This window comes from Trachinotus anak, unplaced genomic scaffold (genome assembly GCF_046630095.1).
Source record: "Trachinotus anak isolate AG129_WGS33_773 ecotype Australia unplaced genomic scaffold, CSIRO_AGI_Tana_v1 ptg000019l, whole genome shotgun sequence".
Taxonomy (NCBI): domain Eukaryota; kingdom Metazoa; phylum Chordata; class Actinopteri; order Carangiformes; family Carangidae; genus Trachinotus; species Trachinotus anak.
The window spans coordinates 24228265-24239863 of NW_027273870.1; the positions used below are offsets into that span (position 1 = coordinate 24228265).

Sequence of the window (11599 nt, forward strand, 5' to 3'; positions counted from 1 at the left end):
TTGAAGATATATACAAAAATATATACACTGATACATATTTACACTTATTGTTTTACAATTTTTATTAACAAAAAAGAACATTTGAGGCTTAGATAGCAAAACTGAGCTGCAAATACCAGTGTCAAAGCAGGTTTGATTGTTCTTTATGTGTGTCAAGCAGTCCAGCTCTTCCCCAGGTCTACCAGCTCCATGCCTTCACAGTAGGACCGTGGCCTTGAAACCCTCACCTGGTTTAACACAGGAACAACAGATAATCACATACTGAAACTAGAAACATGTCTTTCAAACACACACGCAATCAAACACTCACTGTGGGTGTCCTGTGGGAAGCCAGTTGCTGCAGAAGTGGGAATGGAGTCCACTGGATGGGTTCCACAGGCCAGCTACAGACGGAGAGGTCACTGGCCTTACCCGAGTCCAACACACCATCCCCCACACTCATTTCACTTCCCCTCCAACCGTACTGAGAGCTACAGGTAATACAGAGCCAAAGGATTAGTTATTGTTACACAGGCAGTGTCATCATATGTGTGAATGCATGCACATACTGGTAGACATACATTAAATTACATTAATTTAATTAGTGTTATGTTTTTTATGTTTGTGTTTTACCCATTTACTTGTTTGCTTTTGGATTCATTTAAATAAAAATACTCAATCTTATAGTTAAAGCTGCTGTAAACAAAATTTTCATATCAACAGTGGATGAAATGGTTGTTTGTAATATGATAGAGATTTGAGAGAATGACAAAGCCACCGAGAGTTATCACTCCACTGAGCTCTACATGCCTTTTTTTAAACATTATTGTTTTCACTCTCTGACCGTCAACTGTACTATTTTGATTCAGTTTTACAGCTTTTATTGGCATTTTTTTTCCAGATGCAGGCAGCTGCGAAAAAGCAGTGATAAAGTCACTGTACTCTACCCGCTCACCTCTAAATAGCACATAGACAAAGTTAGCAACTAGATAGTGAAGATAGTGGAGCATGTAGCAGCTGCAGAGCCAAATATTTCCCTCGGGAGTTAGACAGAACCACAAGAGAGCTAAAAGGAGAGCTAATTTACATAAGTCACTTGGCCTGACATGACTTCAAATGAGTACTAATGTTGCTCCTTGTCTGCTCTTTGTTTAATAAGCAACTATTTGTTAACATGTTTACTATTAACAACTTTATAGTGTGATGAAGTGTCAGTGTTGTATTTATTTGTACTGCTGTGCTCAAGTGCCCAAAAACAACCCAACATAGGTGTGTGTGTGTGTGTGTGTGTGTGTGTGTGTGTGAAAATTAACATTTCATTGAAAGCAAAAGTAAAATTGCATCTGAAATAATTTCTGGCAAGAACAGAAATAGCTGAAATGGAAAATAGCTGTCAGGTCATTTTAATCACCATGTTTTATCTTGTGGTGAAGGTAGCAGGATGCAGGATATGTTTGAAGCAGAGAAGATTTTATGAAGTAGACCATTAGTTGCTGGATAAATCTCTTCAAACCAGCCTGTTTTGACAGAAATCTTGTTCTGTATAGTATGTGGAGGCTAACTCTTTTCCACCTTAAATGGATAGCTGGACTGGGCTTTTGTACGGACGCTCCAGGCAGCAAGTTGTATGCATTTAGCTTCCTTGTTATGATCTTGATCATTACTTTCTTAGTTAGTCATCACTTAGGTATGATTTTGCCTTATTTGGTGTGTACATGACAACAGAGTAAAGGCACATGTATATTATATATGGTACACATATTGTATTAAATACTTTCATATTTTCCAGTGGATTTCACCAGATGCCCGATGACAACAAACCGCTGAAGATTCAAAAATGGGTTCAGTGAGAACAAAATAACATATTAACTTCTGACACTGAATGTGTGTGTGTACCTGTGTGGGTAGATCGTATTGATGTGTGTTCCATGGCTGGGGCAAGTGGAAGCCAGTGACAGTGTGTCGTCGTGGTAACAGCAGGGGCGGTCGAGCGCCCGCAGGTGCAGTAACTCATCGGAGCGTGTGAAGGCAGGATTGTCCAGTGAGTCTGCTGATCCTGCCCACGATCGCAACCAGAACCGACCGGACAGCTCATCAAAATGGTTGAACCTGCGATAACTGTGCCCACAACAAATCCTAATGAGATGTTAAATATTCATGGGACGCAATATTTGTTGTACCGGCTTCAACTGGACTTAGTTTGTAGTTAGAAATTACTAGCATAAAATTATTTATATACACCGTATATATACAGATTGTGCACAGGTTTTAGATGTTTAGTCAGGGAGGTGTCTGATCAGTCCAAAACAAAGAACTACATTCAGCGACATGAAGAACAACGAGTCCTGCAACAGATGCTCTGGCCCCACTGGAGCCCTGATCTCAACATCATGGAGTCAGTTTAGGATCACATGAAGAGACCGAAGACGCTGAGACAGCCTGAATCCACAGAAGAGCTGGGACAGGTTCTCCAAAATGCGTGGAACAACCTACCTGCCAAGTGGAAATGTTCCAAGGAGAACTAGTGATGTTTTAGAGGCACAGGGAGGTCACACCAAAATATTGATCTGATTTGGGTTTTCTCTGTTTACCACACTTTACATGAAACTAATTTATTAATTAAACCTATTAGTGTCTAAAAATGTTTATATATACGCTCAGTTTATTAGGAACACCTGGCTAACACTAATGCAGTCTAATACAACAGTCCTGCAATAAATCCTCTCTAAAAAAAAAAATAAATAAAACCTTCATGAAAGTTCAATGTTCAGTATTTGTTGAAACTATGTGAAAAAGGTGTTGATTCAACTGTATGATCATTTTGGAGGATGTTTTCTGTGATGCTGGCAAACTGCACTGCGTTATTTTGTCCACCACATTTAAATCAACGAGGGCAGGCTAAACAACAGACACTATTTGTGTAATGCATGAGTATTCACGTACATATACACTCACTGAGCACTTTATTGGTTTTAAGAGGCTGAGTCCAAATGTTTGCACTTAAACACACATGCGAGGAGAACATGTATGACTGAAGTCCCTGAGGGTTGTCTGCAAGGCGGAGAGTGGATATTTAGATTTAAACTGACAGTCTCAACACAAGAGTCTACAGCGCAGCTTTCATCTTCAGTATGTGTTTCTGCAGCCAGACTCTGACACCTAGTGGACATTACTGTAATTACATTTACTGTGTGTGCAGTTACGCCCATCTCAGTGATTTTCCCTGTGTGGATTACGACACATGACCTGCCACCAAAGTTATCAGTCATTCAGAGTCATAATTAGTCAAATGCATCATTATGTTAACCATATGTGTGTGTGTTAACATGTGTGTATTTGAAAGGGTCAACCAAGAAGCCCATTGCTTTGCTCGACAAAAACACATTTCCACACTGGTCATTAGAGATCGTCCTCTAAACACCTAATTGTGTTAATACGTTGTGTTTCATGTACAGTGTAGTAAAAGCCTTAAAAAGCATAGAGGCTGTCTTCCAAAAAAAGGCCTTAGAAGATATAAGTTCATTCGTAAAAGTCTTAAATAAAGTCTTTTGCCTGCAGGCAGTAATGTCAGTTATGAAATGTTTTTGCATTTGACCGTGACCAGTTTTACTGTGGGACTTGCAATAAATTTTATGTGGTATTGAAAAGTTTAACTGGGTGAACCCTGCTGAAACCCTTCATGTAGCATTACTGTGCACTGTGTGTATCATTCGTTGTATTATAGGTTCTATGTTGTGAGCAGTGTGTACACATGTGTACATTAGTGAGTGAACGTGTACCTGCTGCGAGTCTGATCTACTTTGGCCTGGATCAGAATGGCTCGGTAGCGTCGCACTGCCAGAAAGGCCAAAACGCCGATGACAGTCACCATGACAAGTAAGATGGCAAGACATGCGCCCACGAGCCGCACTCGGGTCATCCTCATGTCACACCTCTGACCCATGTACCAGAAGTCCTCTCCTACAAGGCAGCTAATACACAAACAAAAAGATGCTTACATGCACAAAACGTTCTTGTACGGGTGAAGAGATACATAATTGGCATAGAAACATGTGCACCTGTGTTGTATGTGCTTACCGGCAAACAGGAAGTTGGCCTGGGTGGTGTGTACAGATGCCATGGTGGTGGCAGTAGTCAAAGTGACAGACAGAGGAACAGCTATAGTTTGCAGCGCCAGGCCGGGACACACATTTGTAGCCTGCTGGACACTGTAGTAACCAGTCACACACATCACCCTGCAGACCTGGAGGGAAGATGTGTTTAAGGATACGGCTGATGTCACTCTACATTTACATCACTGTAAACAAATCCCATAAAAAGACCAAAACCAATATTATGTTTGTGACTTCCTATTCCTTCCATTTGTACCAGTTGAAGATGTAAAACTTTAAAAAAAAGGACACAAATACATAGTTTATATACATTATTTTAAGGTAAAGGTAATATCCAAAAATAGCTGTGCTGTAGTTTTTAGCCAACGGTTCTCAAACAGGAGTATTTGTTGTGCATTTTTTTGGGGACTATTTTCAGCTGAGGATTAATACATATTTAGTTCACAGGCCAGCAGGATGGTGTAGGTACATTTGACTTTAAATAAACTTCAGTGGCCATGTTCGTCATAATAACAGAACATGTCCCCCGGTACAACTGTGTGACTCATTAATGTGTTTTTAATAGCTGTACAACAATGGAGGTGGCACAGATATAACAGGCTTCAGCTACACTGGAAATACTCAGTAGTATTAGCAATTTGTAGAATGATTCTTTCGTTGGTTTGTTTTTTCTCCCAAGGGGTGTGTTGACTGTCAAAAACATATAATATTATCAGAATTATCCTTTAAATGTGCTTAAATGTCAATGTTAAAACAATATCAGAAATACCTTGCAGATGATGGGGCATATGTTCCAGGAAATCAGCAAATAAAATAGTAAATACATAGGCTTTGTTAGTCGATTTAGTGTAAGTTAGTGAGTATGTTTACAAGCAGAATTGGCTGACTTTTGTCTGACCTGTATTATTTGACACACTGCAACTCCAACACAATGTGCCTTTCAACCTCATTTGTCCACCAGCAAACAGTAAACAAATGACTGACTGAGGTTGCATTATTCCACATGACCATGTGTTTTGACAACATCAAAATGCAGCCACAGCACTTGTGTCACTGTTAATTTTTACACATAGAAAACACCACAAGTGAAAGGAGTAAAATGATAACCTGCAGTAACAACAACGTTAATAAGAGTAAGACAGGCACGTTAATGAGATTCCTCATTATTGGATTATGATCGAAACTGAGTCAATCTAACTGAGTTATGATGTTCTCACGAGTCTGTCTCTAACAGGGTTTATTAATTAGGCAAGTTAAAAATTGAATTGTCACTTGTGACTCCACTGTGGCTGACCGCTAACCTGGCAGTTTAAGTATTTTCGTGTGTTCGTTAGGAAGTCGTCAGAAGAGAGATGACGGGAAATGAGGGAAGAGGGGTAGAGAACAGGGTGCAGCAAAGGTGGATGGCTGGATTTGGCCACCTGGTTGCTACAAGAGTTAAGAACCTTTAGACGTAGCAGGTAGGCATCTCAAGACAGGCTCACCTCCCAGAGTGATGTTGGTGATCTTGGATGATCTGAACTCCTTCCCCTCACGAACTGCCTGAGCAAGCCCTGTTCGCTCCATCAGTGATGTGGGTCCTGTCATGCTGAGCCACTGCAGAGCCCCGCTGGTTTTAAACTCCACAAGACTCTGCACTGCATGGCCGCTGGAACGACAGCAGAGCAGTGCACTCAGCTTCTGCACTGTTCTTCACACAGCCCACTGCAACCTAACCACAGTTTGTGCTTCTCATGTATATAACATTAAAACCAAAAGCTAAGCAACAAATTTCCTGAAAAATAAATACTTGGCCATCTTTGAAAAACCCCAGGTCATTTAACACCACTTCCCTTTGCTCTCAAGGTATTCTCAGTATTTCCAGAATCTCTTGCCTGTGGATTACAACACCATTAGGAGTCCTGAGCCATGCTAGCAGCTCTCTAAGGAGATGGTTTGAGCTAAACGCTAACATCAGCATGCTAACACGCTCGCAAAGATAATTCTAACATGCTGATGTTATAATGTTATATGTTATGTTATAATGGTATAATATTCTCTATGTTCACCATCTTCATTTAGCATGTTAGCATGGCAACATTTGCTAACTAGCACTAAACACTAAAGTGCAGCTGAGGCTGCACAGAATATCAGTTAGTTTTGCAGGAATTTGGCCATAAACCAAAGTATTGTACAAATTAAAAATTTTGACCTTTATGTGCTAAATGAAATGTAAAGGAATCACTAAAGTTATTGTAATTCATCCTAAAGGGGCACATGAATATCTGCATCAAATCCATCTAGAAGTTGAGATATCACATAAGATGTGACCTGCTGATGGCACCACAGGGAAAATCAGACATTACGATTCATCTTCTTGGTGCCATCCATAACTAAATTTCATGGAATTCCATCAAGTAATTGTTGAGATATTTCCTTTGGGATTAATTTAGCTGGGTATGTATTTTTCTCAAATTTAATGAGTTTGGTGACTTGAATTTAACACATGAGAGGGATGAACTGGAGCTAACTGCAGCTTAGCCACAGATGTACTTTATACCCCCTCACCTGCTCCAGACCCCCAGCAGCCTGCTAAACCCTGGGGCTTTCTGTAGGTATGGCTCCATCTGAAAGAGACAAGGAGTAAGAAATTTGTGGCACTATATAAAACTCTAAAGCTGCAGTTGTGTGACAGTCTACACAACCCCTCACCCATGCAACAGTGTCTTCCTCCAAGCCAGCAGTAAATGCAGATCTGGACTCTTCTACAATCATCTGCAGCAGCAGCTCAATCGACTCCACTGTACAGAACAAGCACATAATTCCATTAGAACAGGCCTGGATATCTAATTACACACAAAAACACAAAGCAAACATTACCTCTAACAGCTGCAGGCTGGTCTGGCACAATGTAAAACTTGGGTGTCTGACTAGTTGCAGAGTTCCAAGTGGGTGTGGAGGTTAAAGCAGAAGGCGTGAGCACTTCGTGGCTCTCCTGCCCGGGATATGGGTCTGTCGAGGGTGGAGGTCGCCATGGTGGTCCAGCTGTGGGAGTGTGTGTGGTTGTGCTGCTGGACTCATCCTCTTTCGCTGTTTCCACTTCTCTGTCTCCATATCCATATTCTAATTTTGCAGTTGTGACTGAGAGCAGAGGAATATGTGTAGTAGTAATGTAGTCGTGGGGCTGTTTATGCGTAGCAGGGATGTTAGTAGAAGGCAGCAAAGGTGTGTGTGTAGATGTGGATTGGATTGTTGATGTTTGTGAGGATGTAGGCACGGTTTCGTGGTTGGCAAAGACTGTGTGCAGGGTGGATTCATCGGTGAGAGAGGAGGTTAAAGTCATGGGTGTGTTAGTGGTGTGTGTTTGGGGCGTGTATGAAGGTGTAGATTGGAGTGGAGATGTACTGAACTGCAAAGTAGGAACAGGAGTCAGTGAATTTGTGGATGAGTTTTCATGTGGGAGTGTGTAAGTGGGATGCAGTGTATACATTTCAGTAGCAGTTCCCGTGGCAACTGAGCTTTGGACAACATCTCCAAGTGTCAGTGCTGCTCTGGGTGTAGGAGATGAACCTGGGAAACTTGACGTGCTGTCTTCAACTTTGGTAATGAGAGGTGAGAAGGGAGGAGTGTTTGTAGTCATGTATGCATTAATGAAATCCCTTTGTGTACTTTCTGTTGTATCTGTTTGCATCTGTGTGAACGTAGAGGTTGTGTAAGGAGAGTGTGTGAGGCTCTCTATGCTTTGTGGAGACTTTGTTTGACTCTGTGTGGACGGAGTAAGGGTGTAAAGCTTTACTGGGTTGTTGTATTTATCAAGCGCAGTAGTTTGACTGGAAACATCTGAAGCAACAGATTCAAACGAGTCAGTTCGGCTTATGTTTGGATGAAACGACGCTGCCGCCACAGTACCAGCAGCTGTGTCAAGCTCCGTGATGTTGGTGGTGGGCGACTGATGAGTCTTGGTGGGAGCCTGTGAGGATGTAGATGATTCGTCAGGTTCGGTATCAGCTTGTGCACGGCTGGAGCCATCCTGCGGAAGTTCGCTGGGTGATTTTAACGGGTCAGAGGTGATGGCAGAGGTCAGATCAGAGTTAAGTCTGTCTGTGCTTCTATGGCTCCTCCAGGAATGGGGCTGTTTCTCTCCAAGTGTCCCACTAACAGCTCCACCACCTGGGATTAGGACAGTACCACTCTCCCAGGTTGTCAGGGAGGGTAGCTCAGGGAGGGAAGAGGTGAGAGGTGGGATGCCAGAGCTGGACATAGGGGCCTGAGCTAGTGCAGTTGTAAGTCTGTCTCTGTTTTTAGACATGTGAGTGATTGCATATGTGTATGTGTCTGTGCCAAGAGAGGTGTCGGAGCTACTGGCTGTTTCATCTGTCAGTGTCATCTGGGTTTGAGGGCGCTCGCTGCCAGTGTTTGTTTCTGTGTTTGGTGTGTCTGTATGGAGTGTATGCTGAATACCGGGGTGTGTTCTCTCTCTGGCAGATATGGGAGCATCAGTGAGGTGATCAGCTCCAGATGTATCCGCTCCATTGTTTGGTCCTTCCTCAGGAAGAGGGAGAGTTTCCCTATCGGATCTCCCAGCCACAGTGAGTCTGTGCAGGGGTGAGGTGGGGTGCCCTTGGTCCTGAGAGGAGGGACCAGACACAGACTGAAGCCTAGGACTCCATTCCAGACCTTCATGGAGGCGGCCTCTGACCCCTTCTGTCCCACTCACCACCTCTTGACGAACAGGAGTTGCGCTTGTAAAGCTGGTTCCTGTCTGGGACCAACGTACGAGGTCTCGGTCTGAATGTGGGCTGGTGTGGTCCTCCGAGGAATTCCTCTCATCTTCCTGGACTGGATGACCAGGAACAAACACAAAAACAGAGAGGGACAGAGTGAGGAGAGGCAGAGTGGAAATCACAACAACATCTCACCGTCTCTCACACCACAATGAGTGTGATAACAGCTTTCCGACTGACAGATTTACAGCTCAAAGCACATTTTGAACAATATGTTTCCACAGTGTATTTCCAAAGGAGTAACCACAACATTCCTCTTTACTGTAAACAGAATATGTTTTTTCAGCATTGCACTTCTTATTTATTCACCAAGCAACCAACATAAGCAAAGCCCAGTTCTAAAACAAGTCTGATCCAAATGTCATTACGACTATTAGATCAAACTCTTGTGATCAGGGTGCAAGCACAGGCAAGTAGGCCATACTGGATTAAACTGGGTAATTGCGTTAACAGTTTCTCACCATAATAGGACAGCTGAATTGCATTTGAGGAGTGTCCTGCTCCTGTCCAAGTGAGGGTGGCTTTGTTCCCATCACAACCGGAGAGCAGAACCGTCCCCTCGCTCTCCAGGACCTGATCTTCCTTCTTCCAAACACAGCGCACTGATATGTTTGAACCACTTTCCAACCACACTACCTTCAAAAGTACCGTCCTACCCAGAGGAATATCTATCGTCCAAGTACAAAATGAAGGGGTTTCGTCAGACTTGTTGGTGTCTGTAAAAAGTCCAGGTAAAGTGAAACTGACGTGACCAACGGGCTCTTGGTCCAGGCTGACATTTCCACCACAGTGGTGGTGCGACAACGCCAATGTTTTATCTGAGGAAGGAAAAAAAAAGATGCTGGTAAAAGAGGGGGTCACTCGGTCATAAATCTCCTGACCTCTGTGTGATGTTGGAGTTTAATTAGACATTTATGGACAGTTGTGAGCAGTTCAACCAAAAGTGTGGTTTTCATTATGAGATAATTTCATCTGAAGGATTTTTGAGGCGTGAAAAGGTTACAAAAATCTTTTTTCACCCAAAACTCTTTCTCCCTTCTGTCTTATTCCTTTTATCATCTGATGACCCCTAGAATTTGGACTCAGACATTCAGTTTACCACTAAACTGAACTCTGTACACAGAAACCTCTACTGGTCTAGTTCATGTTGTCAACAGAGCAGCACTATTGTGACTTTATTCAACAGTAGCAGATAATGAAACAGCAGTTTCAGCTAAAAATGTGTCCAATACAAAGATCAGTGATGATAAAAGGAGAACATAATGAAACCTAGAGCAGATTCAAATAATAAACGCGTAGGCTGTCATGCAGAGTCCAGTGATTTCTTTACCTGTTGTGATAATAAAAAGCAACAGGCAGGCGTGGAGCTGCATTTCCAATCCTGAGACATTTCAGTGTCAGAGACCCTTTAAATCCAAAATCCATACAGATTTTCCAGACTTGCGTTATTTATGAGGACGAGCACACCGCGAATAGCGAACACGATCTCCAGTTTTCCTGCGGACGGAGAGGCGTCAGAAACTTTCCTCCTCCATCATTTCCTTGTAACGGAAACCGCGGTGCTGTCAGCGGCGCAGCGGCGCACAGTCACCCAAATGAGACCCACGTGTGTCAGCCTGTGTGTCCCGCAGCGTGGGGTGGACACAGAGGCGGCGGGGGGAGAGGTTTACGCGGCCTCCGGGCTGTTTGAATCAGTCCGCGTCTCCAAAGATGAGAGGAAGGAATCCAGCGGTCGCCGCAGGAGCTGCTTCTTTACGCACTGCACAGGAAACCTTTACCACAGGAGGCATGAAGGCATGAGGGCGGGGGCAGGTCATTAGGGCTTTTACATTTACACTCTGCTATGTGTCAGGCAAACATGATCGGATTAACCTGTTAAAGGGAAAACATTTGTTGTGCCCCCCCCCCCCCCCAATAATTGGAAGAACCCTGTTTCCTCCAAGTTCCCATTAAGTCCTGCCAAACCAGACCTCCTGAGCTGAAGCAGCAGACCTACTAAATGTCTTAGTTTGTGGTAATTTTGTCAAACACAACTTTATTTAGAAATATGCTCATGTGAGGACATTATGAACAAAAATAATAAAACTAAAATTTCACTAAGGGAACATCCACAAGACATGACCAGATAACTAACTAATAGGCCTGATGCAGGACCCACCTTAGATTATATTGTACTTGGTGTTGCAAAGATCTTAACATATTTGTAGCTCATCAAATGGACAAAACCAGTTGAAAATAAACCTGTGTTTTTTGGCCATGTCACAATCTGGGGCATCTGGGCAGTTTGCCTCATAGCCTGGTTTGTTGTCCAGTCGTGGACAGGAAGTGTTGGGGACCACTACCCCTTACTGGGCGTGTTTGTGTTTTGCTTCAGCATCACTCAGCTGCTGTCATTTTCTAGTGTTGGATCATTTATAGAGCTGTATTAATCGTTTTTTTTTTCCACATGGGGGCAGAATTACTCCAAAACCACCCCACAAACCAACAATGCTGAGGAATTAGTGCCTTATAAAGTCATTAAACCTCCAAATAACTTATTTTTTAAGCACTTGGGGGGCTGTAGAAACAAGTTGTGAAAACATCACTTTTTAAGTTGATATAGAGAACTTCAACTTCCAACTGGGAAAAGCAGAAAACTGCCCCTGAACCCAAGAACCAGGGACCTCAAAAGCCCCAAGTTCAGTTTAAATGAACTGTGTTTTAATTTGAACCATTAAAGAGCAATATTAGATAACATGTGCTCTT

General features: G+C 42.9%; 1 protein-coding gene across 1 annotated transcript; it reads right to left on the reverse strand.

Moving 5' to 3' along the window:
* Positions 1-26: 26 nt before the first annotated feature.
* LOC139636715 (uncharacterized) lies at positions 27-10642 on the reverse strand. The gene is made up of 11 exons (XM_071504996.1): positions 10185-10642; positions 9316-9672; positions 6951-8909; positions 6783-6871; positions 6639-6697; positions 5576-5739; positions 4057-4222; positions 3759-3950; positions 1876-2097; positions 311-470; positions 27-227 (listed from the first exon to the last, which is right to left on the reverse strand). Exons 1-11 carry the CDS (start codon positions 10225-10227, stop codon positions 153-155), a joined length of 3486 nt encoding a protein of 1161 aa, XP_071361097.1. The 5' UTR covers positions 10228-10642; the 3' UTR covers positions 27-152.
* Between the last annotated feature and the right edge of the window lie 957 nt (positions 10643-11599).

Coding starts and splice junctions, on each gene's coding strand:
- LOC139636715 (XM_071504996.1), bottom strand. CDS start 10,227: ATGCAGCTCCACGCCTGCCTGTTGCTTTTTATTATCACAACAG. Junction 6,698..6,782: donor AGGAAGACACTGTTGCATGG/GTGAGGGGTTGT, acceptor TGTCTCTTTCAG/ATGGAGCCATACCTACAGAA. Junction 2,098..3,758: donor GTAGATCAGACTCGCAGCAG/GTACACGTTCAC, acceptor TTGTGGGCACAG/TTATCGCAGGTTCAACCATT.